General features: G+C 35.8%; 3 protein-coding genes across 13 annotated transcripts; 1 reads left to right on the forward strand and 2 right to left on the reverse strand.

Annotated features, from left to right (window-relative positions):
• The first annotated feature begins 143 nt into the window (after positions 1-143).
• Positions 144-5,557, forward strand: LOC143349216 (adenosylhomocysteinase-like 1). 4 transcript variants are annotated; one of them, XM_076780299.1, is made up of 11 exons: positions 144-298; positions 1,830-1,877; positions 2,287-2,371; positions 2,640-2,833; positions 2,921-3,245; positions 3,315-3,465; positions 3,540-3,692; positions 3,758-3,923; positions 4,104-4,350; positions 4,432-4,552; positions 4,623-5,557. In XM_076780299.1, exons 1-11 carry the CDS (start codon positions 197-199, stop codon positions 4,627-4,629), a joined length of 1,599 nt encoding a protein of 532 aa, XP_076636414.1. In that variant the 5' UTR covers positions 144-196; the 3' UTR covers positions 4,630-5,557. The 4 variants fall into 4 exon arrangements, with proteins under 4 accessions (XP_076636414.1, XP_076636415.1, XP_076636416.1 ...); XM_076780300.1 differs by having other exon boundaries at positions 2,652-2,833; XM_076780301.1 differs by lacking the exon at positions 1,830-1,877 and having other exon boundaries at positions 166-298.
• A 334-nt stretch (positions 5,558-5,891) lies between these two features.
• Dome (cytokine receptor domeless) lies at positions 5,892-19,187 on the reverse strand. Of its 3 annotated transcripts, none has more exons than XM_076780120.1 (11): positions 18,557-19,187; positions 16,006-16,600; positions 15,338-15,637; positions 14,227-14,535; positions 13,991-14,148; positions 13,740-13,911; positions 12,305-13,654; positions 12,084-12,230; positions 11,913-12,003; positions 11,775-11,844; positions 5,892-11,690 (listed from the first exon to the last, which is right to left on the reverse strand). In XM_076780120.1, the coding sequence occupies exons 2-11, from the start codon at positions 16,583-16,585 to the stop codon at positions 10,260-10,262; spliced, it is 4,608 nt and encodes a 1,535-aa protein (XP_076636235.1). In that variant the 5' UTR covers positions 16,586-16,600; positions 18,557-19,187; the 3' UTR covers positions 5,892-10,259. The 3 variants fall into 3 exon arrangements, with proteins under 3 accessions (XP_076636235.1, XP_076636236.1, XP_076636237.1); XM_076780121.1 differs by lacking the exon at positions 18,557-19,187 and adding an exon at positions 18,026-18,538; XM_076780122.1 differs by lacking the exon at positions 18,557-19,187 and adding an exon at positions 17,223-17,248.
• A 1,196-nt stretch (positions 19,188-20,383) lies between these two features.
• On the reverse strand, positions 20,384-27,305 carry LOC143349136 (membrane-associated guanylate kinase, WW and PDZ domain-containing protein 1). 6 transcript variants are annotated; one of them, XM_076780125.1, is made up of 11 exons: positions 27,111-27,305; positions 26,178-26,257; positions 25,854-26,079; positions 25,358-25,761; positions 25,088-25,276; positions 23,887-25,015; positions 23,680-23,815; positions 23,070-23,612; positions 22,445-22,615; positions 22,240-22,374; positions 20,384-21,342 (listed from the first exon to the last, which is right to left on the reverse strand). In XM_076780125.1, the coding sequence occupies exons 2-11, from the start codon at positions 26,224-26,226 to the stop codon at positions 21,178-21,180; spliced, it is 3,147 nt and encodes a 1,048-aa protein (XP_076636240.1). In that variant the 5' UTR covers positions 26,227-26,257; positions 27,111-27,305; the 3' UTR covers positions 20,384-21,177. The 6 variants fall into 6 exon arrangements, 5 of the variants coding, with proteins under 5 accessions (XP_076636240.1, XP_076636238.1, XP_076636239.1 ...); XM_076780123.1 differs by having other exon boundaries at positions 23,887-25,027; XM_076780124.1 differs by having other exon boundaries at positions 23,070-23,609; positions 23,887-25,027; positions 27,111-27,304.
• Between the last annotated feature and the right edge of the window lie 12 nt (positions 27,306-27,317).

A 27,317-nucleotide genomic window follows, 5' to 3' on the forward strand; every position in this document is an offset into this window, starting at 1 on the left:
TTTTTAAATTATGTCGACGATGGTATATCGATGTCATTGATATTTATTATAGCTAATTAATTATTTATGAAGAGTATCGACGAAAAAGCAACCGACTACGTGCGCCAACTACGATTACGCTCCTGCAAGTGCATAAAAACACCACCTGTGCCAAAATGAGCTAACTATTCCAACTTGGAATTGCTTGGAATCAAAAATGGCTGACAGCGGGGATGCCGTCAACAGTACATCGTCGGGAAAAGCGGCTAGAAATACTGTCATCGATGGGCCTGTCACTGATCCAGCATCGAATAACAAGGTAAACCAAAGAACACTGCTATTTAATATTTGAGCAGTTAGATCTTCTTCGACTTGGATTGTCTGCGCGCGAGATATTGACAGTCTAGTGACACGGCTATCATACTTGTGTAGCCGTATTCGTTTTTTTTGGCTAATCTCGGTCACCATCGAACACGATAAAATTCTTTTTCGACTCGTACCTTTAACTGGTTAAAGGGAAACGATCGCACAGGACAAAAAGGTTTTCTCCACGATATTTCCCATAGTTTTTTTCTTTTATCTTTCCTCGTTTCAATTCAAAATACCTACTCTATACACCATCTTTTATTTTCGTTTATCTATCTTTCTTTTTGTACCTGTGTTTCATTTTTTTAATTGCGTTTCAGCCCAGCCCGTTCGGATCTTGTGACCACATATTTTCGTTACATAACACTGCACATGGTATTAATTAATGTATGGTCTTGCATACACCTTCTGTTTATTACCAAAACATGAAACTTCCTGGTCTCGTTATCGCTAATTAAAACATGTTATGAATGAAATTTATAAATATATCGCGTTTAAAGATGAAACTTTCCCGTTTATAAGATGTAATAATTATTTGCGTAATAACGCGTACGATTGAAAATTTTTTAATCAAATATGAGGGCTTATAAACAAGAAAATTATTTACGAACATTTAATACAACGGTCTGTTGGAAATACACATTTGTTAGTAAAATCTATTGTAATTAGCAATTTGTCAGAATTATGCAATATGGAAGTAATGTATGATAATTGGCTTGAAACTGAGAGACAATTCATACTCGTACGAAGAATGTCTTTTGTCATTGTGAGTGTTTTAAAAATACTTCGGCCTACATATCCACAGTTGTTTCTTACATTTTTATGATCGATTAAACGTTAAAATTAAGCATGAAAATGTTTCACAGAATACCACTGCCTATATATATTAAATAACAATCCTTTGTTGTTTAAATTATGTTAAACAAGCTAAAGTAACATTTAAGTTGATTTATTATTAATTTATATTTCCTATGTACTATAATAATTTTATCTAGCACATAGACTATATCGTAATAAAGATTTATATAATTCTTTGAATACTCTATAACGTATTAACTATATGCAACATATTGTGTAGCTTCAACTCTAATAATAAAAAAGTTTAAAGGTGATCTGCATGCTGTTATACACATTGCCTGCTGTCGAGGCGCTTATATTATTTTACATATAGAGCATTATTCTCACAGTAGTCCGTAGGTTCGGTACCAATCACTCATACATCGCTCATTACAAGCCTAAATACACAATATAGGCGTGGCATGATTAGCACTACTGAACCAATGTTTTGAGCGTCATAAACGTAAATGAGGAGTAATTACAAAAAAAAAAAAGGAGATACTTTTGTATACATAAAACTTGTATTAAAAATATTTCGAGTTTTATGTACAAGTACTACCTTTTGGGAGCTTTGTACCAAACTACGGACTGTATTATAGAAATCTGATGCAATTTGAATTATGAAATGGTGGTTATTGTGATTTCAGAGCCTAGAGGCATCAAATAATGCCTTTCACGGCGCGAGAACAAAATTAGTAAGTAAGAATATATGTGTACAAAACACAAAGTTAAATTTGTACTCCTTTCCATAGAGTGATCCTTGCAATTTCCTCAGGGCTGCTTTAATTCCCATGACTACATAAATGTGGTATGTGCCAATGAGTTTATCATCCTTGACTTCCTATCAAATAACACAGAATAATAACAAGACTTAGACCCACTTAACTGTGTATCTTACTGTAATATCATGTTGAAGTTATTTAATGCATGATACGGTGCAGAAAATTTATCGTACATTGTCTATATTAATCTGTGTTTGTTCAATCAAATAAAGTAGTTTCATTCACACTCTTCTGTTTGTAGTAAATTTAAATTCATTGCAGCCCTTTTGAAGATGAAGGATATAAACGATCCAGCAATTAATCCAACTTTTTAAATGTTTAGGATTCCAAGTCTGGCGCTTTGAAGAAGTCCAGCCGCTATCGTAGCCGATCTTTGTCAGCCAGCAGTACAGACAGTTACAGTTCTGGTACAAAGTTCATTTTATTATTTACTAATTAATGATGGTGTTCAGATTCGAAGTTGGGACTACCTGCACACCCCTCCTAATTGATCGTTGTGTTTGTATCTTTACTTAACAAATATTAATATCGTCGATAGTTTCAGTTACGACTAAATTTTTAGCATGCACTTGTTAATCACGATTTACTTTCGCCAAACGTATTCGTAAGCTTCTTGCACGTGCACATTCGTTGTGGTACTAATCCTATTCGTTTTCTGGCACTTTTGTACTTTAGCTTCTTATACAGGAAGCTCATCGGATGAAGACGATGTCTCGCCACGCGAGAAGATCCAGAAAACGGAAAGGGGGTTCACCGACTTTTGCGTACGGAATATAAAACAACATGCGTTCGGTCGACGAGAAATAGAAATAGCGGAACAAGAAATGCCTGGGATCATGGCTCTCCGTAAACGCGCAGCCGACGACAAGGTATACATAGTTATCGATTGCGAGGGTAAAAATAAATTTCTATTAGCAATGTTAATACGTACATTGTAAAGTATTATTTTTAAATAGCCCCTGAAAAATGCTAAAATTGTGGGATGCACTCATATCAATGCTCAAACCGCTGTCCTGATCGAAACGTTGGTACATTTGGGTGCTCAAGTAAGATGGGCGGCGTGTAACATATATTCTACGCAAAACGAAGTGGCCGCTGCCCTTGCTCACGCTAGTTACCCGATTTTTGCCTGGCGCGGCGAAACTGAAGAAGACTTTTGGTGGTGTATCGATAAATGTGTCGCGGCTGAAAATTGGCAGCCCAACATGATATTGGACGATGGCGGAGATGCGACGCATTTAATGCTCAAAAAATACAACGCCATGTTTAAGATGATTCAAGGTTTGTTCGCGGTAACGAAGACGTTAATAATATTATTAATAACAACTATTAACAGTATCTAACTTTTAGGAATAGTCGAAGAGAGTGTAACGGGCGTACATAGATTATACCAATTATCGAAAGCAGGCAAATTATCGGTCCCCGCTATGAATGTAAATGACAGTGTAACAAAGACCAAGTTTGACAATCTTTATAGCTGCCGCGAAAGTATTATCGATAGGTAAATTAAGTCTAAATTGATTCCCGGAATATACCGTGGATACGTATTGTTTTAATTTCTATATCTTTTTGCAGTTTAAAAAGATCGACGGATATTATGTTTGGTGGAAAGCAAGTTGTAATCTGTGGCTATGGTGAAGTTGGCAAAGGCTGTTGCCAAGCACTTAAAGGTCTGGGATGTATTGTTTACATAACCGAGATCGATCCAATTTGTGCTTTGCAAGCTAGGTAAGCAATCCTTAAAAGAATACGTATCGTAATGTTTAAGTTGTTCGCTAATGCTTTTTTTACAGTATGGATGGCTTTAGAGTAATGAAGCTAAACGAAGTTATCAGAAACGTTGACATTGTTATTACAGCAACCGGCAATAAAAATGTTGTTACACGCGAGCATATGGATAAGATGAAGAACGGATGCGTGGTGTGCAATATGGGACACAGCAATACGGAAATAGACATTGTACGTTTCAGTTCTATCCATAGAAAGTAAAATTTTCTCTAAAATTCGATTAGCCCCTCGATCAGACTTTTTAGGGAGAAAAAACTCGTGTTTCTTATATTTCAGAACAAAAAAATAAAAAAAAAATAAAAGAAATATATTGGTAAGACAATTAAGACTCGTTTAATATGTGCTTAACAGAACAGTTTACGCACGCCCGATTTAACTTGGGAAAAAGTAAGGTCTCAAGTGGATCATGTTATCTGGCCAGACGGAAAGCGCATCGTGTTATTAGCGGAAGGTCGTTTAGTCAACTTGTCTTGTTCCAGCATTCCCTCATTTGTTGTATCAATTACAGCCGCTACCCAAGCATTAGCACTTATTGAACTTTTTAATGCGCCCCCGGGACGCTATAAAAGCGATGTTTATCTCCTACCGAAGAAGATGGGTAAGTGATATACGGTCGCTTGTTTTGTGTTTCGTTATGGCTTATCGCGTAATACCATAATGCATAAAATAATAACTATAGATGAGTACGTGGCATCATTGCATTTGCCAACGTTCGATGCACATTTGACGGAATTGACGGACGAGCAAGCAAAATACATGGGACTTAACAAGGCTGGACCTTTTAAGCCTAATTATTACCGGTACGTATACAATTTTATAAACATTTATAATTTAAAATTACTATTTATCATTCTTACGGATTTCTTGTAGCTATTAAATGTGTGGACGTGTCGCATGGCAAAGTATATGGCGATATTAAAAACTTTACGTTCACGAGTATTAAGGAAGCTGCGTCATATCAATAAATTTTTTTCTGTTGATTTCGGTTAACCAGATCAATAGAAATTTTTGATAAAGTTTCCTGTTAAATTTAACGCAATTTTAAACTACTTTATTGCCATAGACAAGTATTTTCCGTGTGTTCCAACAAAAATGTCGCCTCAGCACTGGTTGCAATAATCAATACTAGAAGTTATATAAGCGAACATATGTATCGAATTAAGTTCCACGCATCTACAACGGATTAATTTATAATTTGTGCAAGCATAGACCCAGATGTGCAGTTGATCTATCAAATCGGAGATGAAGTTTGCCAAATGTCAATTTTTTATGGGCGAAAAGAAAAAAAGAATGTGGTAAAGATAAATAAGCGTAAAAGATTTTTAACGCCATAGATTACGCGATTAGAAATTGTAATTGAGATTATCACGATCTGTTAGATACTATTTTCAGTAAAATGTTAGTTACGAAGAACACCAATTTTTCTGGTACCACTAAAAATTTGTACGTGTATATAGAAAATTGAACTTTGCTAAACATTGATCGTATGATCAACCGAAAGGCATAAACATGCATCTCCCGATTAGTTAATGTCCACAACAATTACATCCAACCATTGCCCTCAATTTGTTAATTTAAATAAGACTTGTTCACACCTGTACCTAGTGTATCCGTTTCTAAAAGAGTGACAATGTAAACGCCAATGTACATAATTATTTAAAACAGTACAAGAAAACAATTAGTACGGGTAAATATCTTGTCAAATTAATTCTTTTGTAATTGGTCGTACCTCTGTCTCGATAAAAAAAACTATCGAATAATCGAACATAGAAAACAAATAAACATCTATGATGCCTTGAACACGACTACGTTTGCATTATTAATTTACAACTACCTACACCCTCCTATCGTATCGCATAATTTATAATAATAATGATAATTGACAATTCTTAAAGAATTCTACGTTCACGCAATAAAAAATGTAATTTGATTGCTGTAAAAATAGAAAAGATGGCCGATATTGTTTCGATATTTCAAAGTATGACGTAAATAATTAGATAAAAAATACGTGAACGTCGAACATTACACTTTAAATACAATGGAGATTAATAAAATTGAATAATACGAGTCACAAAAACAGAGATGCGGTTCAAGAACAATGGAGGAATCCGTCATAGAATGAAAAGGTAATACATCACGTCGATATAAATGTTATATATTTCAGCATAATCGTTATAAAGTAAATAGCTGTTAAAGCGCTTATCAACAGCATTGATTGAAGATAAGTTTTACAAAATCCTTTTCGTATCTACGATCCGTGTATGAGTATTGAAAACAAAACAACTTTGGGATTGATTGTAAAATAAATCTTCATAGAATGGCAAGCCTCAACGGCATGGCATATGTAATGGCATTAGAACAGCGGTCGTACAAAATATTAACTTGCGCACAATTCCGTGTAATAAGAAATAAATAATAAAACCAAAAAAAATGTAGTAAAAATATATTTTACAATACTCTGTACAAGATCTCATTAAGAATTAGTATGGAGTTAGTTTGACGCAACTGTGTTATCAATATATCAATCCCGGAATACTGTTAAATTTTATTATTAGAAACCAAATCAATACGCTAAATTGTATAACATACTTTCGAGCGTTAATTCATAATTTTAACTAGCGAAAAAATAGATTTGCAGTTACAGTATCCCGCGATTGATCTTAACGCAGTGTCTTCTGTATATTTCTGCAAAAAAAAAAAAAAAACCTTATCTTTGAAAGTGTTCAATGTTGGTCAAATTTAAATAAAATTTTTTCTACTTGCAAATACTACATTATTAAACGTCTATCGTGAACAACGAAGCTTTCTGTGAACGGTCGAGTCTCCAAATTAATCCACAAAATAAACAGTCACGTAAAATACGTAAGAGTAGAATTTTCGAACAGTTTTTTCTTTCACTACGTCAACAACAAATATTGTAATCAAAATCTGGTAATCTGTATCAACAATTCACTGCACTCTGAATATATATATAAAAAAATCTACAACCAGGGAGCTCAGCAAAAGAACATGATTCAACGCCATTATATTACACGTAAAAAAAAAAAGAGAAAAATTAAACGGTTAATATTTACATATAATCGATTATTCGCAAGTCATTGCACAATTGCATTTACTACGTAAAAGTAATTCTAATATATAGAACTGTCTCGACTTTATACACGATTTTGTCAATATTAATTCATCATTGATAACACCGAGCTCCCGCGGTATCAATGAAAATTGTAACATAAACATTATAAACATTCCTAACGAGCTATTCATTATTCAACTAAATTATACAAGAATTATTTGATTACATTAAAAAAAAAGAAATCATGAATATACGCGTTCTATATATGCTCGATCACTGCAAGGCAAATTAATCGATAAAGATAATGTAATGATAGAAATGTCTTATATGTGTCACGTATTCGTAAGTCATTGATACATCTTCTATACATGTAAATCGCTTAGACCATAATTGCATCGTTTAAAACTTTTTAGCCTAGGCTAAATAATATATATACACATACATACATACACATACGTACAGGACACACATCCGCGCGCACATATTCAGTGTGCAATAAAGTAGTTCTTTTCTCATTTATAAATATGTAACAAAAATAGATAATAATAGATATATATTGTATGTACAATGTAGACATGTAAAACCTAACAAAGTAGTAGCGCTGGATTATTTCCTCTAAATCAATCTAATAAGCCTTTACCGTGAAAAATACTTAATCATCTCAACATGAGCATATTCAAAACCTCGAGTGCATTCGTGCATTTTACTTCCCCGTTTTGTTTCTATATGACAATTATACAATTAATATTTCCTTTCCCTGTTGCTATCCTTCGATTAAAATTTTTTGCTCCGTGATGCCACTTTTAAACACTCTCTGTGCACACGTGTTGCTACGTAACAATTATATATGCATATACTCTCTTGATCCAATGCATTCGCGATACACCAAAGACGTTCATCGATTGTATTTTCCTCCCCTCTATTCAATATCGTTACAAACTAAGTAGCATTTACATATTACACGCGATTCATTAAATATTAGCGATTCCTCTCTTAGTAACAACAATAACATACGAGTATACGTAAGCTCGCTCCAGAGACAGTCCCATGGACACCAAATCCTTCCATGAAACTTGTTATACATCATTTCACAAGTACAAGCAATATAAGTTCGTTTTAATTTTCATTTGTTCGCAAACACTTTCAACAAGATCGTCGATAGAAATTGTTTGAACTTGTAAAATAACTCGGCTATAAATCCTCTCAGGCCTTTTTTTTGTACTGGGTATATTTATTAATAATTAAGTTATTCAATTTCTCAATACGAGGTAAAATACAGACGATCGATACACGCAATCGTGGAATTGTTCATGATAATGCGAAAAAATTAAATTTTTCTTTCGATTTCCAATCTTTCCTAATGATCTTTAGCTTATATAATATTCTCGTTGCAAATAGATTGCTGCAAACGTTGATTAATATACTGATTAAGAGTTGTATATCGATTTAATGTAATATAATGCTTTAAGATTAAATGATATGCCCTGGTCACCAACAAAGTGGTAATGTTACCATACATTAAAGCTTCTAAAAAATTGATGATATAAAGTAGAAATAATAAGAGTTAAAAAAGGCCTGTAAAAACTCATGTACCCCGTCAATGACTAGCTTAAGGTATTATGCATATATATATATATTTATATATATATATACACACAAGGTGCAGCCAAATAACATGTACATATGAAAGGATGGTGATTTCTTATGAAAAGAATAAGAAAAAAAAATATATTCTTCCTATTCTTTTATAAGGAATCGCATCCTAACAGCTTGTGTATGTTATTCGACCGCGCCCTGCATATATTCTTGTTTTGTTTTAACATAAATGTTTCAATGGCATTGCATAGTTCCTTAAAATTTCTGTGAAGTAGATCAACTGTTGCACCAGCACTTCCACAACATTCTAATATTTCCTAATTCGTTCAAAAAACTCTGGTCGACCATCGAAATAATCTATTTAAAGTTTGCAAATGATTTTACATCTTTAAAATGACTTTTATATTGACAAAATGTAATAACGTTTAAAACAATACGTTTATTTGCAGAAAGTTGATTTAAAATTGATATATCGAACCGTTTGTTCCATTTAAAAATTATTGAAACTCTACTAAAAATGTTCAATCGGCAACAACATTTAAAACGGAAACAATATAGAACGTTGTTCCTCTGGTGTTTAAATTTTTAAACAGATAATGAAATATGTAAGAAACATGCAAAATCTAACTGGTCTCGCAATCAGAACTGCACTTTGATTAATCTTTCCTTATCTTATTATCCTTGACCCTGTACTTGTTATCATAGTTTCCTTTTACTGCATATTTTCTGTCAATCATTACTAGCGATAGTAAAATACTACAGGAACGATTTGTAACTTATATGTACAGATAAACAAATTGCGCGTTCGGATGCAGTTCAGCGAAGATCGTTGTAACTCTGTATGTAATCTACGGCTTTAATAAATGATTCGAGTAACAGAGATTTCTATTTTTATCGCAGTAATCGCAAAAAAGATAGAAATTCAAAAATTCCAAGTAATTCATTCGGTTAATTATGAATATTTGCTTTATTCTAAAGGACCATAAGTTTCTCGAATAAAACAAATATACAAAGTTTCTATGACTATCGTTTGAAAATTTCATCGAGATTTTAAAAAAGTATATACACTGCTATGAATGTTATTATCATGCACAAAAGATTAATAAACGTTTTTCTAATTCATTCTAGACGCGACATTCGAACTAAATCAGTTTAAAAAAATTTCTCGTTTCGCACGTACATCTAAACGTTAACATTCTTAGAAAGAGTTGCTTAAAAGCTTCACGATTATTAAATAACGATTCCCCCTACAATGAGAATTATTATACTGCCATAGATAGTCAGTGAAGAAATTTGATTTTTCCGTCACAAGTTGTCTCTCGATGGTCGTATGCCACATAATTTACTTAAACTATGTATCCTTACGCTATGGCGTTGCTAGTGATCTCCACATCACATTGCACGATATACGATACAAAAAGTAATTGATTTTGTACATACTTTCACAAATGAGGTCATTTCGTGCTCGACATGTCCTCATACCGAATATATCGTGGTATATTCTTCTTTAATTATGTTTTCAGTCGTAACGTGGCATCTAGCCATTTTATTTCGCGCAGGATCCCGGAAAACACAATTATTCTCGAACACACTTACGTAGGCATACGGGAGACTGTCGTGCCCGCCTCTCTTAGGACGCACACGATTTCTCTGCGTTTCAATTTAGTATCCTTCGGGGTCTTCGTATCTAAATACTATAAAAACAAATGTAGAGGCTTGCTTGGTTGACGGTTACATTTCGACAGCATCTACAAATGCGAAATCGTATTGCACCACTTTAATTCGTCAGGAAGAGATTCCCACGTCGACGGAAATTCATACGAAACACTTCTTCCTTTTCATTGAATAGTACTTGGCACAACAGTCACTTTACTGTACTGTTCGTCCGACTGTCCAATGGCGTTTTGCGGCAACGGTTTTTCAAACCTTTCGTGCTGTACATACGGCGACGACACCGTCGACGATCTATGTTGATCTAACTTTGGATTCTCCGCTATGGTAACGTAACCAGCGCTCTGTTTGGCCGCGATGACGGGCTTCTCCGTGTCTAATTTAGAGCTTGGTATCGTATCGCCCGTCTGCCAACACAGAGGATACGTCGCCATAGCGTCCTCGTCGCTTCGATCCTCCATCGCTTCCGAAATGGACACGTCCGGTTTCCCCATCTGCTGCTGTTGCAACATTTGGAACACGGAGCTCGCCAGAACGTACGGCTTCGATCCGTCGACCGCAGAAGCTTGATGTGCACCAGGCTTCTGCGAGGTCTCCGACACGGTCGGTTGGAAATTGGACTTTTTCGAAACCTCGGGAATCGAGGACACGGAAACGTACGGTTTCGACGAAGAATCCAACGTGGACGGCAGGGATGTCGGATTCACGAACGAAGAAACGAATGGTTTGTTGCACGAATCGGTCAGAGACGTTGACGTAAACGGCGATGACATTGTCGCGCTTCTTCCACCGTCCATGCCGCTTAATGTGAACGGTTTTTTCAACGAATCGATTAAACCTGTTTGCACGTACGGCTTGGAAGTTTTATCAGAACCGGAGAACGGAATTAAAGATTCCAGTTTCGATTTGTTCGGCTCCGTGAACGTCAAATCGTCCAGATCGCGCAGGGCATCGATTGTCTTCTTGTCCTTTTGTTTTTGTTCCAAAGAGGCTAAAGTTATGTACGGATTCGCAGGCTTACTTTCCGCTTTAATAGGTATCAGCGTGTCTGCGGTGGATTCCGTTAAATCACTGTCATCCTCGGACTTTGTCTTCACTGGCTTTGGTACCGATCCTATAACGCTGTAGCCACCAGCAGTTGAAGTTTCTTTAGGAACAGGACTCGGATTACTCGACAGTTCCTCCGACGATGGCATACTGATGTAACCAGTCGAGGACCATGTATGTTGGGAAGTCGTATAGCCTGTACTATCGGTTAAATTTGGCGTGGATCGCGCCAAAGATAATGTGTCTCCAATGATGGGCTCTCCAGACTTTGCAACCTTCACATACGGCTCCCACCGTGCTGTTTCTGTTGTAAATACTGGTCTGGTGATTCCCACATTTCTTTGACGCAAACTCGATGACTCCCAAGCCGGCAGCGTCTCCAATAATTTATTGGGCGACACCGGCATTGGGTCAATTTCGGTACCACTGTCACTCGAAACTTGAGAATCTGACGTCAGAGACGAGGTAACGGACTCCTGACCGCTGGAACAACCGCTTGAATCGGCAGAAGACTGCCGTATGTGTTGCTCGCCAACTTTCTGAAGAAGTTTCTGCAACAAGAATGTGCAGAATGTGGCAAATTTGAATCTTCTATTAACGATACGATACACGTTTCCGTAAGGAGTGCGTATTACCATATTCTGCGCTAATCCTGGTGGTAATTTCACTTCAACGTCCTGCATAGCTTTGCACTTCAACCACATCCTACAATAAATAAAACCGGTCAGTACGGTTGTCCTATAAAACATTTTTAACGAATAAGATATACGTACCTCTTTGACAAGTGTCCAAGACAAAGAAGGATTGCGACAATACTAACACCTCCTATTACCCATATTATAACCCACACACTAAACGACGGTCCTATAGCGTAATCAAATTGTGAAATAAAGAGTTCCGACGTAAGAAAAAAAAAAAGATAAGAGAATTAAATATGGACTTACCATCGCTGTAACAGTTTCCCTCGCCAGGTTCGGACCACGGGCCCTTTAAATGCGTATTATCCGACGCGATATTAATAGCTCTTACCCGAAATTGATACAGCCGTTCTCGTCCTACAGTCTTGCAGTCAGGAATAGGCAACTGAGCTTCTGCAATGTTCACAGAAATAAAACTAACCATAAGCTACCTTTCGAGCAAATGAATCTATCTTTTACGACATTACCTGTTCTAGTACTGTTTTGAACCTCGCCATCGTTCGAGCATATTTCGTAATAGTTCAAATGACCGGCTGAGTATTGAGGTTTGTTCCAAATTACGACCACTTGGCTAGAATTCATGAAGCGAACGTTAGGCACATTGATCCTTCCCGGTACTCCGATCTTCGTCACTTTGTGGATCACAGGTGATTTTATACTGCAAGACACGGTGCACGCTGCCACGCTAATGCTGTAATTCGTATGCGCCAGTAGATTCTTCAGCTCGATGTGATTTGCTTCTTCGACCTTTTGCGCTTCTTTGTTGTAATACACTTCGTAATATCGCAGTACACCGTTCATGGCGTCTGGCGGTTTCCACGTGATGAACATCGTGGTATTTGTCACGTTGATAATTTTAACATCTTGCGGCGGAGTCGTTGGCGCAGCCTCGAGCGTCGTATTGTATAAAGGATCACTGTGCACTCCTTCTCCACTTTTTGTTAAAACAGCAACTACCAACATATACGTTGTATATGGTTTTAAATTGTTTACTATTCCGTGTATAGTGTGGGGGTCTGCTCTTATCGTTGTGTTCAGTTTCGAACCTTTGCAGTTCAAATTGTACGGCGAAACAATAGGACAGTAGTAAATGTTGAACCCTTCTACGATCCCGATCCGATCGGAACACTCCAGCTTCCAGCCGACTTCGATAAAATCGGAGCCAATTCGATTTATCCACACGGACTTCATCTTTCCGATTACTTTGTTGTAGATCACGGTGCACGACGCCCACACCATTCCACTGCTTCCTTTGTTTGTGTTTGTAGAAATTGCAAATTGATAAAACTTGCTGGGATCCGGCACGGTCATGTTGTAAATCGTCGTATTTTTCGACACATGCACCCAGTCCAGATAACCAGTGCATTGATAAGGACGATCGCGCACGTTATCGCACCAAAAAATTGTGTAATTCGTGATTTCTGTGTTCATAATTGGCGGCTTCCATGACAACTCGTACAAGCCTCCGTCGAACGCTATTTTTGTAAACACTATCGGTTCGTGCGGTATTTCGTATTGACTAGGTACAAAAATTTTAGCTCGCTCCTTACTGGGTCCAACAATGTTCGTTGTAACGATTTCAAATCTGTAACTATTGAAACTAATTCCCTTGACCTTGACGTAAGTCGTTGTAGTTTCGTTCGGAACGAGTGACAGTTTTCGCCCATTCTCTTCCACGTGATGAATCTCGTACTTGAAATTATCACCATTTTCTAAATATTGCGGTATGGCTTGCCAATACAAATACACGTCTCTGTTAGCGCTATTCTCCGCTATTTCGAAGCTTCCAATATCGGTCTTTGGAGGACGGCCAGGTACTAAAATATCAAATATATTATAATATAATAAACAGCTTGAGAAATAATTAACGACAAGACCAAAATTCCTGTAACCGTAGCTTACATCTTGGTGGTGTTCTGAAAGTAACGTCGCTAAATTCACTCCACTTATCTTCCCCTGTCGCGACAGCACTTTTCATGAAAACTCGTACATCGTAACCAGTGTTAGCGTACTCTAACCCGGTAAGATTATAATACCTCTTATGCATGTGAATATCGTTTGTAATATTGATTACCTAAGAGAAATTTGTTATCAATGGTCGATATACATTTTTTACAGTTATTGCAGCGTAATGAAGTTTCTCTTATCGTCACCTGCCAATTTTTCTGGTGATCCCATTGATTTTGGTACCTTATTCTGTGATGTAAACCAGGAGGGAAAGTCTGCATTGGAAAAGGTACGCTCCAGTGCAACAATGCGCTGTCTGATGTTTTATTAATAACTGACAGATTAGCTGGTTTTGCAGGAATAACTGTAAACATTTATATTATTTTTGTCATTGAACTCTTTAACGTACCAAAGTTGAATGAAAATAATAATAGATAAGAACCGTGAGCAAAGTGATGAAATTTATGTTGGAAACTAGCGTTTCCTAGTACATTCTCCACGTTTAATATGAATGTATAATATTCGTATGGCTGTCGATAAATTGGATTTGTAGATGTGTCCCACAAACATATATTTGGTTTCTGATTTTCTTTCGGGCACGGGTATAACTTCCGTCCACCGGCTCTTCCCGGCAATTTGAACACAAGCGTAAATCTCGTTGTAACGTAGTTTTGAACAGGATCCCACGAACAGGTCATGTTCTCCCAATTATGAGATACACAAGTGAAATTTTCTGGCTCTTGAGGTTTAACTGTTGACAATTGATAAATATTTGGTAAATCGATTTAATGTTTTATAGAGAACGCGTTCGTATAGAGTACAAGACTTCTTTCTTGAACAAAGTATTTAAAAAAATATATTACTAAGAATGCTTATAAATGACTCTCTTTGTACACCAAGTTCATTACATAAATGATCTTATCATGGATGCTGGTCAAATATGAATTCCAAGATACAAAGCATATTAAATACTGTTCTTATAATTCTAATGAAAGCAGACTCTCAATGCTTGCTCTTGTTTTCATAAAATACCTTTTGACCTATCCTGATAAGCATATATGAATGACACTATTTATTAAGATCTTTATACTGCGCTTATCATTATACTTATATAAATTATATGCTTATTATACAGGGTATTCGGTCACACCTGGGAAAAATTTTAATAGAAGATTCTAGAGGCCAAAATAAGACTAAAATCAAGAATACTAATTTGTTGATAGAGCCTTCGTTAAAAAGTTATCAACGTTTAAAGTTCCGTCCGTACTGAATTTTTTTCTCGAAAGTGGGTAGGATTTCGGGGGTATGTCTAATGACCAAAAATGTTTGTAATTGACCCCTGCAATTAAATATAATTTTTTCAGAATGATTTGAAATTTTTTAATAACTTTTTAATGAAGCCTCAGTCAAGAAATTGATATTTTTGATTTTCGTCTTATTTTAGCTCCTAGAATCTCCCATTAAAATTTTTCTTAGGGGTGGTCTAACACCCTGTATATGATTTTGAGATTTAAAATTAATTAATGCAACATTATTTAAGACAAAGTACTTACATCCAACTACAACTTTATTCAAACAAACTGCTTCGTATTGTTTATTTTTATCATTGTGTACCCTTAATTTACAGTAATACATATCTTCTGCCGGCGGAGGTCTTTCCACGTCTAATGATATTGTAGTTTCATTAATAATTGTAATAAATTGTGGTTCCATCTCTTTTTTATTACGAAAGAATACAAGATCCGAGGCATTTCCACCAGGAAATTCAGCATCCACAAATGTTTGATTTAATATACAAAGTATTCTCAATGATTGACCATGTTCAAGAACAATGTCACCTTGTGGCCAGGTTCCTTAAGAGTAAAATAATCATTTAAAAATAATTCTAAACTAATTAATTTACGATATTCATTTTGTACGAAATACAACTCATTTAGTAAAGTATAAGATGATTTTACTCTAAGATTTAGCTTAGACTGTACACCCGGTGCATTAAATATAGATATATGCATTTAGCACCAAGCTAGAATTCCAAAAGGAGAGAAAGATACACGTTTCATTTATAAACTCAGCTACATTAGAAATATGCATAGAACAGGTAATTGACATTGTTATTAATTTTGTGCTTGAATAGTTCATTCGTTCAACTATTTCATAAACGTTAATCCTATTTGGATTACTTGCTTAAATTAAAGTAATGGAGAAATTACATTACACTTACTTCCAGGCGTTTTGAGACCAATTGCACACTGATTGGGATCTGCATTACACAATGTTGTACACAATAAAACAATAAAAGGGATTAAAAATGTTCTCCAAAAACAATTTCTCCACTGTGTACCAACTCTTTTTGTAATTGGTAATAGCAAATGCTCGTACGCTCGAGCCTTCCACAAATTGCATGTATTAGAACATACATAACTATTTGAGATTTCTTTCTGTTTCTGACAATGCATTATATCACACTTACAAACACAACGATTGACATCCTCGCTAGACACGCAATGATTGATCAAACATGTGTCAGGAGAATGTTTAATAATTGCTGAAATTTCAGCTACGTCGCACAGTTTAATTTCTATCCTGTCGATAGTGCCTTCCTCCTTAGGGAGACAAATATTACTTTTTACATGATTACTTTTATTTTCACATTTCTCTGAAACACAGTACAGAGATTCTGTCATCCTATGCGCATCCAAAGATTTAACAATATCATGTTTCAATGCACTTTTCGAATCTGATAATGTGGATTGAAACATTTCTTGCGGAAGTCTTATAAGACAAGCTTTGGTCGAAGACATCTTGTGCTCCCATTACTAAAAAGAAACAAACTCTATTACAAATTATCTAAAATTATGTAAGGTGTACGGCCACCCCTGGGAAAAGTTTTAATGGAAGATTCTAGAGGCCAAAATAAGACGAAAATCAAGAACATTAATTTGTTGATGGAGGCTTCCTTAAAAAGTTATCAACATTTAAAGTTCCATCCATAGTGAATTTTTTTCTAGAAAATGCGTAGGATTTCGGGGGTATATGTAATGACCAATAATGATTGCAATCGACCCCTGCAACTGAAAATAATTTTTTTAGGACGATTTGAAATTTTTTAATTTTGTTGAAAAATTTAACAACTTCTCGAATTTTTTTCTCGAAAGTGGGTAGGAATTCGGGGGTATGTCTATTCACCAAAAATGCTTGTAATTGACCTATGTAACTAAATATAATTTTTTCAGAATGATTTGAAATTTTTTAATAACGTTTTAATGAAGCCTCAGTCAAGAAATTGATATTCTTGATTTTCATCTTATTTTGGCCTCTAAAATCTCCCATTAAAATTTTCCCAGGGGTGGCTGAACATCCTGTATACAGTTTAAGAACACATGTATATAGAATACATCACAACAAAGGTTTAAGAAAACAAGAAATATTCAGGTATACCATGCAACAGTATGACACCAAAGCCAAATGAAAACTGAATCTCCACGATTGCAGAAGATGAAGATAAGACAGGAGGAAATTCATTCCAATTGATAAATTCTAGGTCACAACATAAAGCTTCCTTATTTATGTTATAAAGTTATAATAGTTGCATTATGAAATTCGTTTCAGTATGAATAATCTATCGAATATAGATACAACATTTTATTTAACAAAATATTTCTAAAAAAGTTCATAAAGTAAAACGAATAGATATAAAACCTTGAATACTATGAACAAATTCATTAGAATTAATATATTTTAATGCTCTTTGCAAAGCTGCATGTTGGACACTAAAATTATTCTACAAAATTAATTTTACATTACAATTCAGTTATTTGAGAACATAGTGCAATAGTCATTGACACGAGATAATACATTTTGTACTTTAAAAAGCACTGTATAACAATCCTAATTAATTAAAGTACGTGAAAAAACGAGGAAAACAAACGTTATCGATACAGGTAGTACGTCGTTTTATTCTTTCAGACTGTTAACTTGGACAGTTTCATTGATCATAACTTGTTATTGCTGTTATTTACTAGAAAAGTGTAATTATCGAAGTAATAGGAAAAGTTGATAACTCGAAAACGTAATCAGTTATCACGGTCATGGCGCAAACGAGATAAAAAGAGAAAAAAAAAAAGGAAAAACTACACAACACACGCACACAAATGTAACAAGCACGCGTATACGTGCGCCACATATATACATGATATAGCGTGCATCGTTCGCACACAATTTAATACAATGTGGACACACACCGTTTCTGCCATGAAACTACGGAGCATTCTCGCAGATATTTGAGACGCGTATTGCATCAAAAACGTTACAATCGTTTATTTACGAGCATACGTTTCTATATCCACGATGTAACGTGTTCCGTGTAGATGCTCATACCTCGTATTCCGCCTTGTCGCGCGTTATATATATATACACAACATTATATATGTATATTATATATATATCTATCTATATATATAAATACGTATATGTGTAGTTTCATGTACGATGGCGATCTCATGAATGCTGGCCTTACATATACAGCGCACGCGTGCACACATAGCGACACATACGAAACAATGCACGTAATCAGATTCATTTACGTATGCAAACGTACGAAACGTTGTGGTTTGCAGCAAATATGAAAAGGCACGCGATCGATCGCTTACGGAAATCTGCTTGTCGGAGAGGCATAGGTTTGGTTTCACAGAGAAACCGATCGACACATATTTTCCAGGGGCTAAGATAGATACGGTCTTTTCTCAATTATCTGAACATTTCCGTGTACTCACCGTTAGTGAGTGATCAACGAGCTCTCGCGGATATCTCATCGTGCCACCATGTATACTATATTCGCCTCCAGTCCACTTCACCAAACTTAACTACACTACGGGATGGTCGAACACGAACCTGTTCTACCCACTGAATATATCTTCTAGCCACCGTAAAGCGCTTTGAGTCTCGATACGCACGGACTTTCGCGAAGCACACCGTAAACACGTAACCACGGCACGGTATCGCGAATCACAGCCGTAGAAATCGGTCGTGTCACTTCATATTTGTGAAAAAATTCTGTTTACATTCGCCCAAAGAGACCCACGAATAAATATATACGATATACGTTCTGGGTAAAATACGTGCGATCAATCGACAGTGGTGCCAACATGTCAGCGATCCCTCGCGAGGAATCGAGCGACAAAGCGAGAACCGATCGAACGGGCTTGTTGCTTGATTCCTCGAAATGGAGGGATCTTAAGACGTTTTTCTGGAAAATATTTGATTGTTTTGAAAGAACCTGAACGTAAAATGGATAGAACGAGCACATTTCGAGCGTCGTAGCTTGACGACATTGACTGACGTCACGTCGAGACGTCAAGCGTCGCATTCTTGGAAATGTAGGCGCAGGTTTCATTGTGACCGCGATAGCTTCAAATGGCGCCACTTTTGAAAGCATTCTAGTACTTAATTCTAATTTTTCAATTTACTACTGATTTACGCATAGATAAAAGTTTTTACATTACGTATATTTAGAGTCCTGATACGTTTTATGCATCACATGAATTCCAATTTCTTTCGTTACGAAACCGTATGCATTTCATGGGAAAAGTAAATTTGTCTTCGTCAGCTTCAATTAAAAGACAGATTTAGCATTCTTAACTGCAGTTGTTTATTATTAATACATATATCAACAATGATATAATCTCGAGTAAAATTTTCCGTAACAATATCGATCTTTCGAATTTATTCCTATTGTTGTACTAAACACATTAGTGATAGGAGAAACTAACGTGTAACTATTCTAACTGTAATAAGTAGAAAATTGCGAGGCAGTGATGAAATGCAGCGAAATTGTTCGATAATAAAAATTACTCCAATTTGTAAGTTATGAAAGATATTGATTTTCTGTGAATCTATGTACATATGCATATAACATACCTTGGCAAGAAACAACATCATAGTATGAATATAGAAGACATGGAGTTTTTTAATAATCAAATTACAAGAATCGTCAATACATTTCAATTGAAAAATTATTGCTTCCTTCTTGAAGCTTATAATTATTAATAATATCGTATAATTTTTAAAAATGTGTGTTGTTGGGTGTATATATATATATGTGTATATATGTCCGCGCGCGCATGTACATATATATATACATAAATATACATGTATATATGTATATATATATTTACAATTATTTTAAAATTGTTTACGATATTCTACAGAATATACAAATTGTGTATATGTATACATATATAATTATAAAAAATAAACACAATAGCTACAGTATAGGGTAAAGTATGATCCACTTTAAATGCAATTACTGTTGCTTATCATTTACATGACATACAGTAAAATTGCTTATTCCAGCAAGTAATGAACAATTACGATTGTTCACGCCTATTATCAGGCTTTATAACTGGTCTTTGTTTCACATTAATCAGATTTAAAAATATAATCTAATTCATTCTTACTTATTTCGTTTACCAAACAACATTTTTTTTTTTTTTCTAGTCATTATGAACTTACTAGTAAAAAAATATATTTATCAGTTTTTAAATATTCAATGTATCTAAGTATCGCAAAAAGACAGGAAGAGGTTCTATTAACAATAAAAGTTTTTGCATGATCATTGCTAATTCAAGATTTCTTCTCCGGTCATTATCCATTTATTACAAATGTCACTGAACAATCAGTAAGAGACAATGTTTCAAAAGAAAACTTTAAATAGTTAATGCAATTGCCTTTACATTGATCTTCTGCATTGCACCTCAAAACAAAGTGATCGATAAGTGCATATGCTTCTTTGGTTGTATCAGTACTTAAATTTAATTATTGCTATACATACATATTTCATACAGTCATAATAAATACTTAAAACAAAAATAATATCGACAATACCTTTTCTTAAATGCTGCTAAAAATGTAAGACAATTGAATTACGCTGGAAAGTATTTAAATTCATGATCAAGGCCACAATAATGTTATAACATGAACATTTAAATATATAAAATTACGATGTAAAATGTAAAAAACACTAAACGTATTTAATATCTTTCCAGCTTACGATTTCTCTTATTCAGAATGTTATCAGTGCAATATTGGTTTCCTATATAAATACTAAAATACCTGACTTCAATGCACTACACGGGATGTATCGATGCTATTTGCCGCCAAATAGATCGTACTCCATCGACATATCATATATATCTTTACAGCCAGACAGTTTACACAATGAACTCTAATATAAATTCATAGTTTAAAAATTCAAGATCACCGACTATGCATTAAACAATCTTAAGGAGATTCTCTTCCCAAAAGTTAATATTTAACCATGTAAAATATCAACTTATCAAATTAATAACGTAGACACGACCAAAATGTCTTTTGTCGTTAATGATAAATACGCTTATCATAAATATCTATTTTTGGATGAACAGCAGTTTAGTAAAATGAAAAATCGAACTTTCTGACGTTTTTTAGGGTGCACACCCATCTCGTGTAATTTCAATAAATGTCTGCGTGGGGTGCCCTCATCAACCGGTCGAATACTTATTTGGTCGATTGTGAGATTACTCTACAATGAAGTTCAATAAACATTTATAATTACTTCGAAAGCTTAAGCGTTTACTTAGTAATTTTGTTATTAAATATGGAACACGCGCAAGGCACAATACTCTCAAGCTATCACACGTGTTAGGATGAATTAATATTCTTCTCCTTTCAGTAATTAGATCATTTAAATACAGAGTTAGCACCAGTCCAATCTTGTTAGAGTGAGCAAGTATCATCCCTATAAATTGGGCTTTTTACATGTCACATTTGTAGCTGTAAGAAAAGTCATTCACGAATTCCTTTCCTCGACTGAAAGTTTATAAAGATTTCTTATTTTAAATTAATATTAATACCATTATAAAGTATTTCATTGAGAATCAACAACCATGTCCTCGGTAATTGCATTAATGTTAAACTGTAATATGTCTAATTTGAAGCCCATGTAAATAATATTATTGAATATGAAAGCTGTGCGACATGTGAATGGTAACACTTGATTTCAACGTGTCGCGTATAAAAAAGTAGTTGTCTTACTACATACCTACATATATGTATAACCAACTCCATAAAATATACAATATAACACACTGTTTCCCTTTTGCACCAGATATTTCTGTGTCAAATGTCTTAGTACTGCAAAACAGTATTAATCTAACTCTCACTGCAATAAAACAATCTCTTGCAAATCATGTTTTCCTTTCTCGTTTTGTTTGTTTTTTTTTTTTGCTATGGGTACCTAATGTTAAACTTTGAAGCATTGTGTAAAATTATAAAAAAAAAAGTTACACAAAGGCGACGTTAGCATTAGTATCATCACTTGCAAAAGTAAATACCGTTAATTCTTTTAAGATTAATATGTTGTTACATAAAATGGTTAATTTCATATATTCATATCGTAGAGGTGTGGAGGAGCACCTACCACTGAAGGCATTTGACAACCACGTCGAACTAAAAGTCGAACGGATGGTCCACCGTTTCGTATAATTTCAATGGCCTCTGTGTGTGTCATATTTTTAGTATTGATTCCATTTATCTCAATAATTTGATCCCCGACCTGAAGATTATTACCAATATATTAATCATAAACTCGATAAACTATTATACTTTACTAAGAAAATATTTACTCTTAATCGATTATCGATAGACGCAGGACCATTCTCTGCAATTTGCAAAACAAATAACGGCATATTTTGAAATTCACGCCCGCCGCGAATACTAAAGCCGAATCCTCGAGTTCCACGAGTTAATTCGACAGCGTGGTATTGGCCTCCATCCCCGTCACACGTTGGTTCATCCTATAATAATTGATCATTATACAGGGTGGTCGGCTATCCCTGGGAAAAATTTTAATGGGGGCTTCTAGAGGCAAAAATAAGACAAAAATCAAGAATACCAATTTGTTGATGGAGGCTTCGTTAAAAAGTTATTAACGTTCAAAAGTTGCGGCTGTAGAACGGCAATTTGCCCATCTATTTGAATTTTTTTCTAGAAAGTGGGTGGGATTTCGGGGGTATGTCTATTCACCAAAAATGATTGTAATTGATCCCCGCAACCGAAAATAATTTTCCCAGAACGATTTGAAATTTTTGAATTTAATTGTTAATAACTTTTTAACGAAGTCTCTATCAACAAATTGGTATTCTTCATTTTCGTCTTATTTTGGCCTCTAGAATCCCCCATTGAAATTGTTCCCAGGGGTGGCTGAACACCCTGTATATTTAATTAAAGATTAGTACTAAAAATAAATACCTTTTGAGAAAGAGAGGTATTACTGCAACAATCGTCAAGAGGGTAACCGATTGTCAAAGTAACAGAATACCCGGAATCTTTAATTAAATTCACAATATCCTTGTGACAGACATTCGTAATATCCACGTGATTAACGGCAAGAATATGATCACCGACATTTAATTGACCGCATCTTTCCGCGGGCGAACCTTCGATTATTCTGCCAATTGTCGAGCCCGCTTTATTAACCGAGGAAATAATCACGAAGCCAAAACCTTCGTTTTCCATTCTAGTGACTGTCACGTCGTAAGGATATTGGAGATTCATTTGTCTACTATATGGAGCTTGAAGATTTTCTGGAAGATGTTCTTGAGTGTTAATTCTACGACGTATCCCTAAAGTGACCCTGCCATTTTGAGCGGCAGCTATCATCAACTGAACAACGTGGTGGTGTGACGAATTCATAACACTCTCACCGTCAACGGACATAATTAGATCACCTGTATTCAATCTGTTATCTAAATCGGCTGCACCACCAGGTACTATATGCCCAACTGAGACCTGCTGACAGTTACATTATCAATACCTTTGATCTCCATCGATCAGAGATGTTAGCAATTATTTAACTCACTTGAGATCCTTCCTCCGTACCACCTACTATTCTGAACCCAAAACCTGTATCTTGCCTCACTAAAGTTACCAATGTCTCTATCCATTCTATATCAGGCACGATTGGACATACTAATTCGTTGGTATATTGAGGATATCTAAAATTTAGATATTATCCCATAGATTTACAAGAACTTGTACGTGAATTCAATACGATTTAAATATTTACCGCGGTATCGAACTGGAATGTGGTTGCTCATGCTCGAAACTTGTAGTCTCTTTTCGTTTATCCCATATTTCACCAGTGTCAACATTTTGCTCTTGACCAATGGAATATACATTATAATCTTGTTCACTGTATTGGGAATGAGACTGCGACGTGTACAGTTCTTTATAATAATCCGAACGTAAACATCCATTTTGTTTCAACATGTTATCGTGGTGAGGGATATCGATAGAATATACGTCGTTGTTTATATTTAATTTGTCGTTTGTAACCCAATCCCGTTTCGCGGTATTTCTTACAGAATCATCATCTAGATTCGTCATTACGGCAAAATTATCAGATAAATTTGTAATGTTCGCTTTGTATGGATCAGTATAATAAATGCCATGACTATATTCCGCGTATTTGTATCGATTGTCGAGCGGATTTAATTCATTTTCGCTTTGTTCGTTCCAATTCGATCTAATTGCATTTGTTGGCGATTTTGGATGACTTCTGGTATCTATGAGCGGTGTTTTTGGTCGACTTGGTACAACAGCCTTTGTTTGAGTGCTGTAAATATCGGCAGTTGGTGTCTTACTCCTAAAGAAGTCTTGAGAATTCTTCTCCTTCTTTTCATTCGACTTCGATGTTGTTCTTTGTACATGTATCAATGCTTCTTCATTGCGCGGACAATCTTTCAGAACTTGCACTACTTCCGAGTGACACATGTTTCTTACGTTAACGTCATTTATGTTGACTAAAATGTCACCTTCCATCAAATTCTTACACCGCTGACGATCTAAAATCTTTTTGACCTTTTGGCCATGAGCAGAGTCTGCTATTGTAAATCCAAAGCCCATGGTTCCTTTTACTATAGCAATACTGAGGAATTCCGGTTTGGAAGACATTGGCGAATCTTTGCAATCGTTCAAATCACTGCTCTCCGACAGAAGAATATCTGTACTACTGGGCCTTTTAATTGTATTAATTTTGTCGGATATGCAGAGATCCGGCATCGAGTTTACCGAAGTTGTAGCAAGATTTTCACCGTTTTGAAGACTATGTACTGGCAAGAACGTAGAGTCCAGAAAATTGAAACGATCGTTGCTTTGCAAAGCGGGTTCCAAATCCATGTACATCCTGGGATCTTCTGTTAAAATGTCTGAGGAAATAGAATTTATTCTTCTACTAAAAACATATAATTACTTAACATGCTTTTTACCTGGTGCATTAACAGCGATAGTGGTAACAACTTCTGTATTTGGATCATTTGGATCGAACGGCAATGGATATCCCCGACATACCTCCAACGTGACCGTTTCGCCGCTTCCAATTGATTTAAATACATTTACCATTTCATTATGCGTGAAACCCAAGACACACGTATCGTTAACATACACTAAAACATCCCCTAAAATCGACAATATTTTATGCTTAAATAACTACTCTAGCGTCACTATCGACGACGTTTTAACGCAATTTTATATATTACCAGTCTGTAATTTCCCATCTAACCATGCCGGACCGTTTGGTACAACACTTTTTATTTGTAAAAACTCCTCTACCGAATCATCCCCCCCAACAATGGTAAATCCTAGCCCCCTGGAACTTTTGATTAACGTCGTCCTTATTCTCTGACCTTTCAATTTGTCAGGATTTCTAGTAAAATTAGGACTCTTTCTCTCTCCTAAACCTTGTTGCGCGCGTTTCGCTTGCAACACTGGATTCTCATATTGCGTTCTACGATTTACATGATCTATAAAATATGTACCATAGAGCGTATCATCTATTTTTTCCCAACCGTAAGGCAGTTCATCGTCCAAACATTCTTCGAGAGATCGTTTTTGAAATTTAGATAAACGTGGATCTAACCAGTGAGAAGTACCCGTGTTATGGCTGTAATATTATCATCAACACGTATAAATACTTTAATTAATCGCACGACGAAAGAAAGTCTATTCTAAGGAGCCAATACGTTCTGTACATACTCTATAAAATAAACTTCCCCAGTTTCCGTGTAAGCCTTTTCCCAATTTGGCGGTAAAGGTCCTAATTGGTCATTGGCGGCTTGATTACGATTTCTATTACTTTGCTCTTGATTAGAGATTCCGGTATTTGATTCTGAACCTGTATTGTACAAATATGTGGGTGGTATACGATGACCGGTCTCATCATTCCCACTAATCGCTAATACCTCCTTGTCCATGCTTTCTCCTGAAATCGTATACATTGCAACAACACTTAATGGTATACAGAATATATTGTTACACGACTGTACATGCAGCGACAATTAAACATAAGTATCTTTATACCATCGTTGGTATTATCAATAGACGTGGCATCCTCTGTTTTTGTAGCCATTTTACGATTCCTCGAGTCCCACCTTAAAACCCTAACGAATAACAGTAAAGTTACAAATGTAGATTTGATCGCTTCAAGTAAAATAGTCTTGCACGAGGATATTCTAACAGCTAGCAATAATTTTCGGGAACGCACAGATGCAGAAAATCAAGCATCGAGTAAACGTGTAAATACAAACGTCCATGCAGGCGATAAATACTGCAGCTAACAATGACATACCGTATCGGGATTACGGATTACGTTTCAAGCGTTGCAACACATTTTATGCAACATTTCCAAACATTTATCGCGTTGCTTCGGAATTAGCGTTGACGTGCAAACGGCAATCGCGTTACACGGATCGGTGGGCTTCACGGTTTCGAAAATACGTTTACCGTGATTTACAAATATCTGACAGATAAGAGGGAAACGAAAATGTTGACAGTCAACGGAAACCTGGCTTCCTGACACCGGCGCACGACACTCTGGACAACCCGACGGACAGGTGTCCGCGGTAAAATTACATAAAGTAGGAGAGGAACAACCACACGGCGGACGTGAATGCATTCTTACGAATGCATTCACCCGAGAGAGTCTGTGCGTAGCCCACATATCGCGCATCATTGAATGCGGCAACTTTCTATCTAGGAAAAGTAACGTGCTCCGTGAATCTCCCGTAACGTAAATAAGTATTCGTCGATGGACGCGGATCGACGAACCTAACGTTATTTTCATGCATACCTCGAAAGAAAAACGTTACTTATGGTCCCCCTCTTTCCCACACGCGTAGAACGAGATTGAGATTGGCATGAAAATTGTGCGAAGTGGGAAATAATGATACAGTACGGACTAGGAAAACGTAGGTATATTCAGTAGGTAGCTTTTTCCGAGGAGAATTTACTTACACTGATTCTCAGTGACGTGGTTCCCTATTGACTCAACCATCGTGGCTCAGCCGTGAAAACGGACTGAAATATTTCGACACTGAATCACTTTGGGACCGCGGGAATGCTCATCATTTTCGAAATGATAATGGGGTGAAACGAACTCGCAGTCTCACACTCGTCATACAGATGCATGTACACCATACACGCACCACGCCACCATGCAAC

Source organism: Colletes latitarsis, chromosome 12, assembly GCF_051014445.1.
Source record: "Colletes latitarsis isolate SP2378_abdomen chromosome 12, iyColLati1, whole genome shotgun sequence".
Taxonomy (NCBI): Eukaryota; Metazoa; Arthropoda; class Insecta; order Hymenoptera; family Colletidae; genus Colletes; species Colletes latitarsis.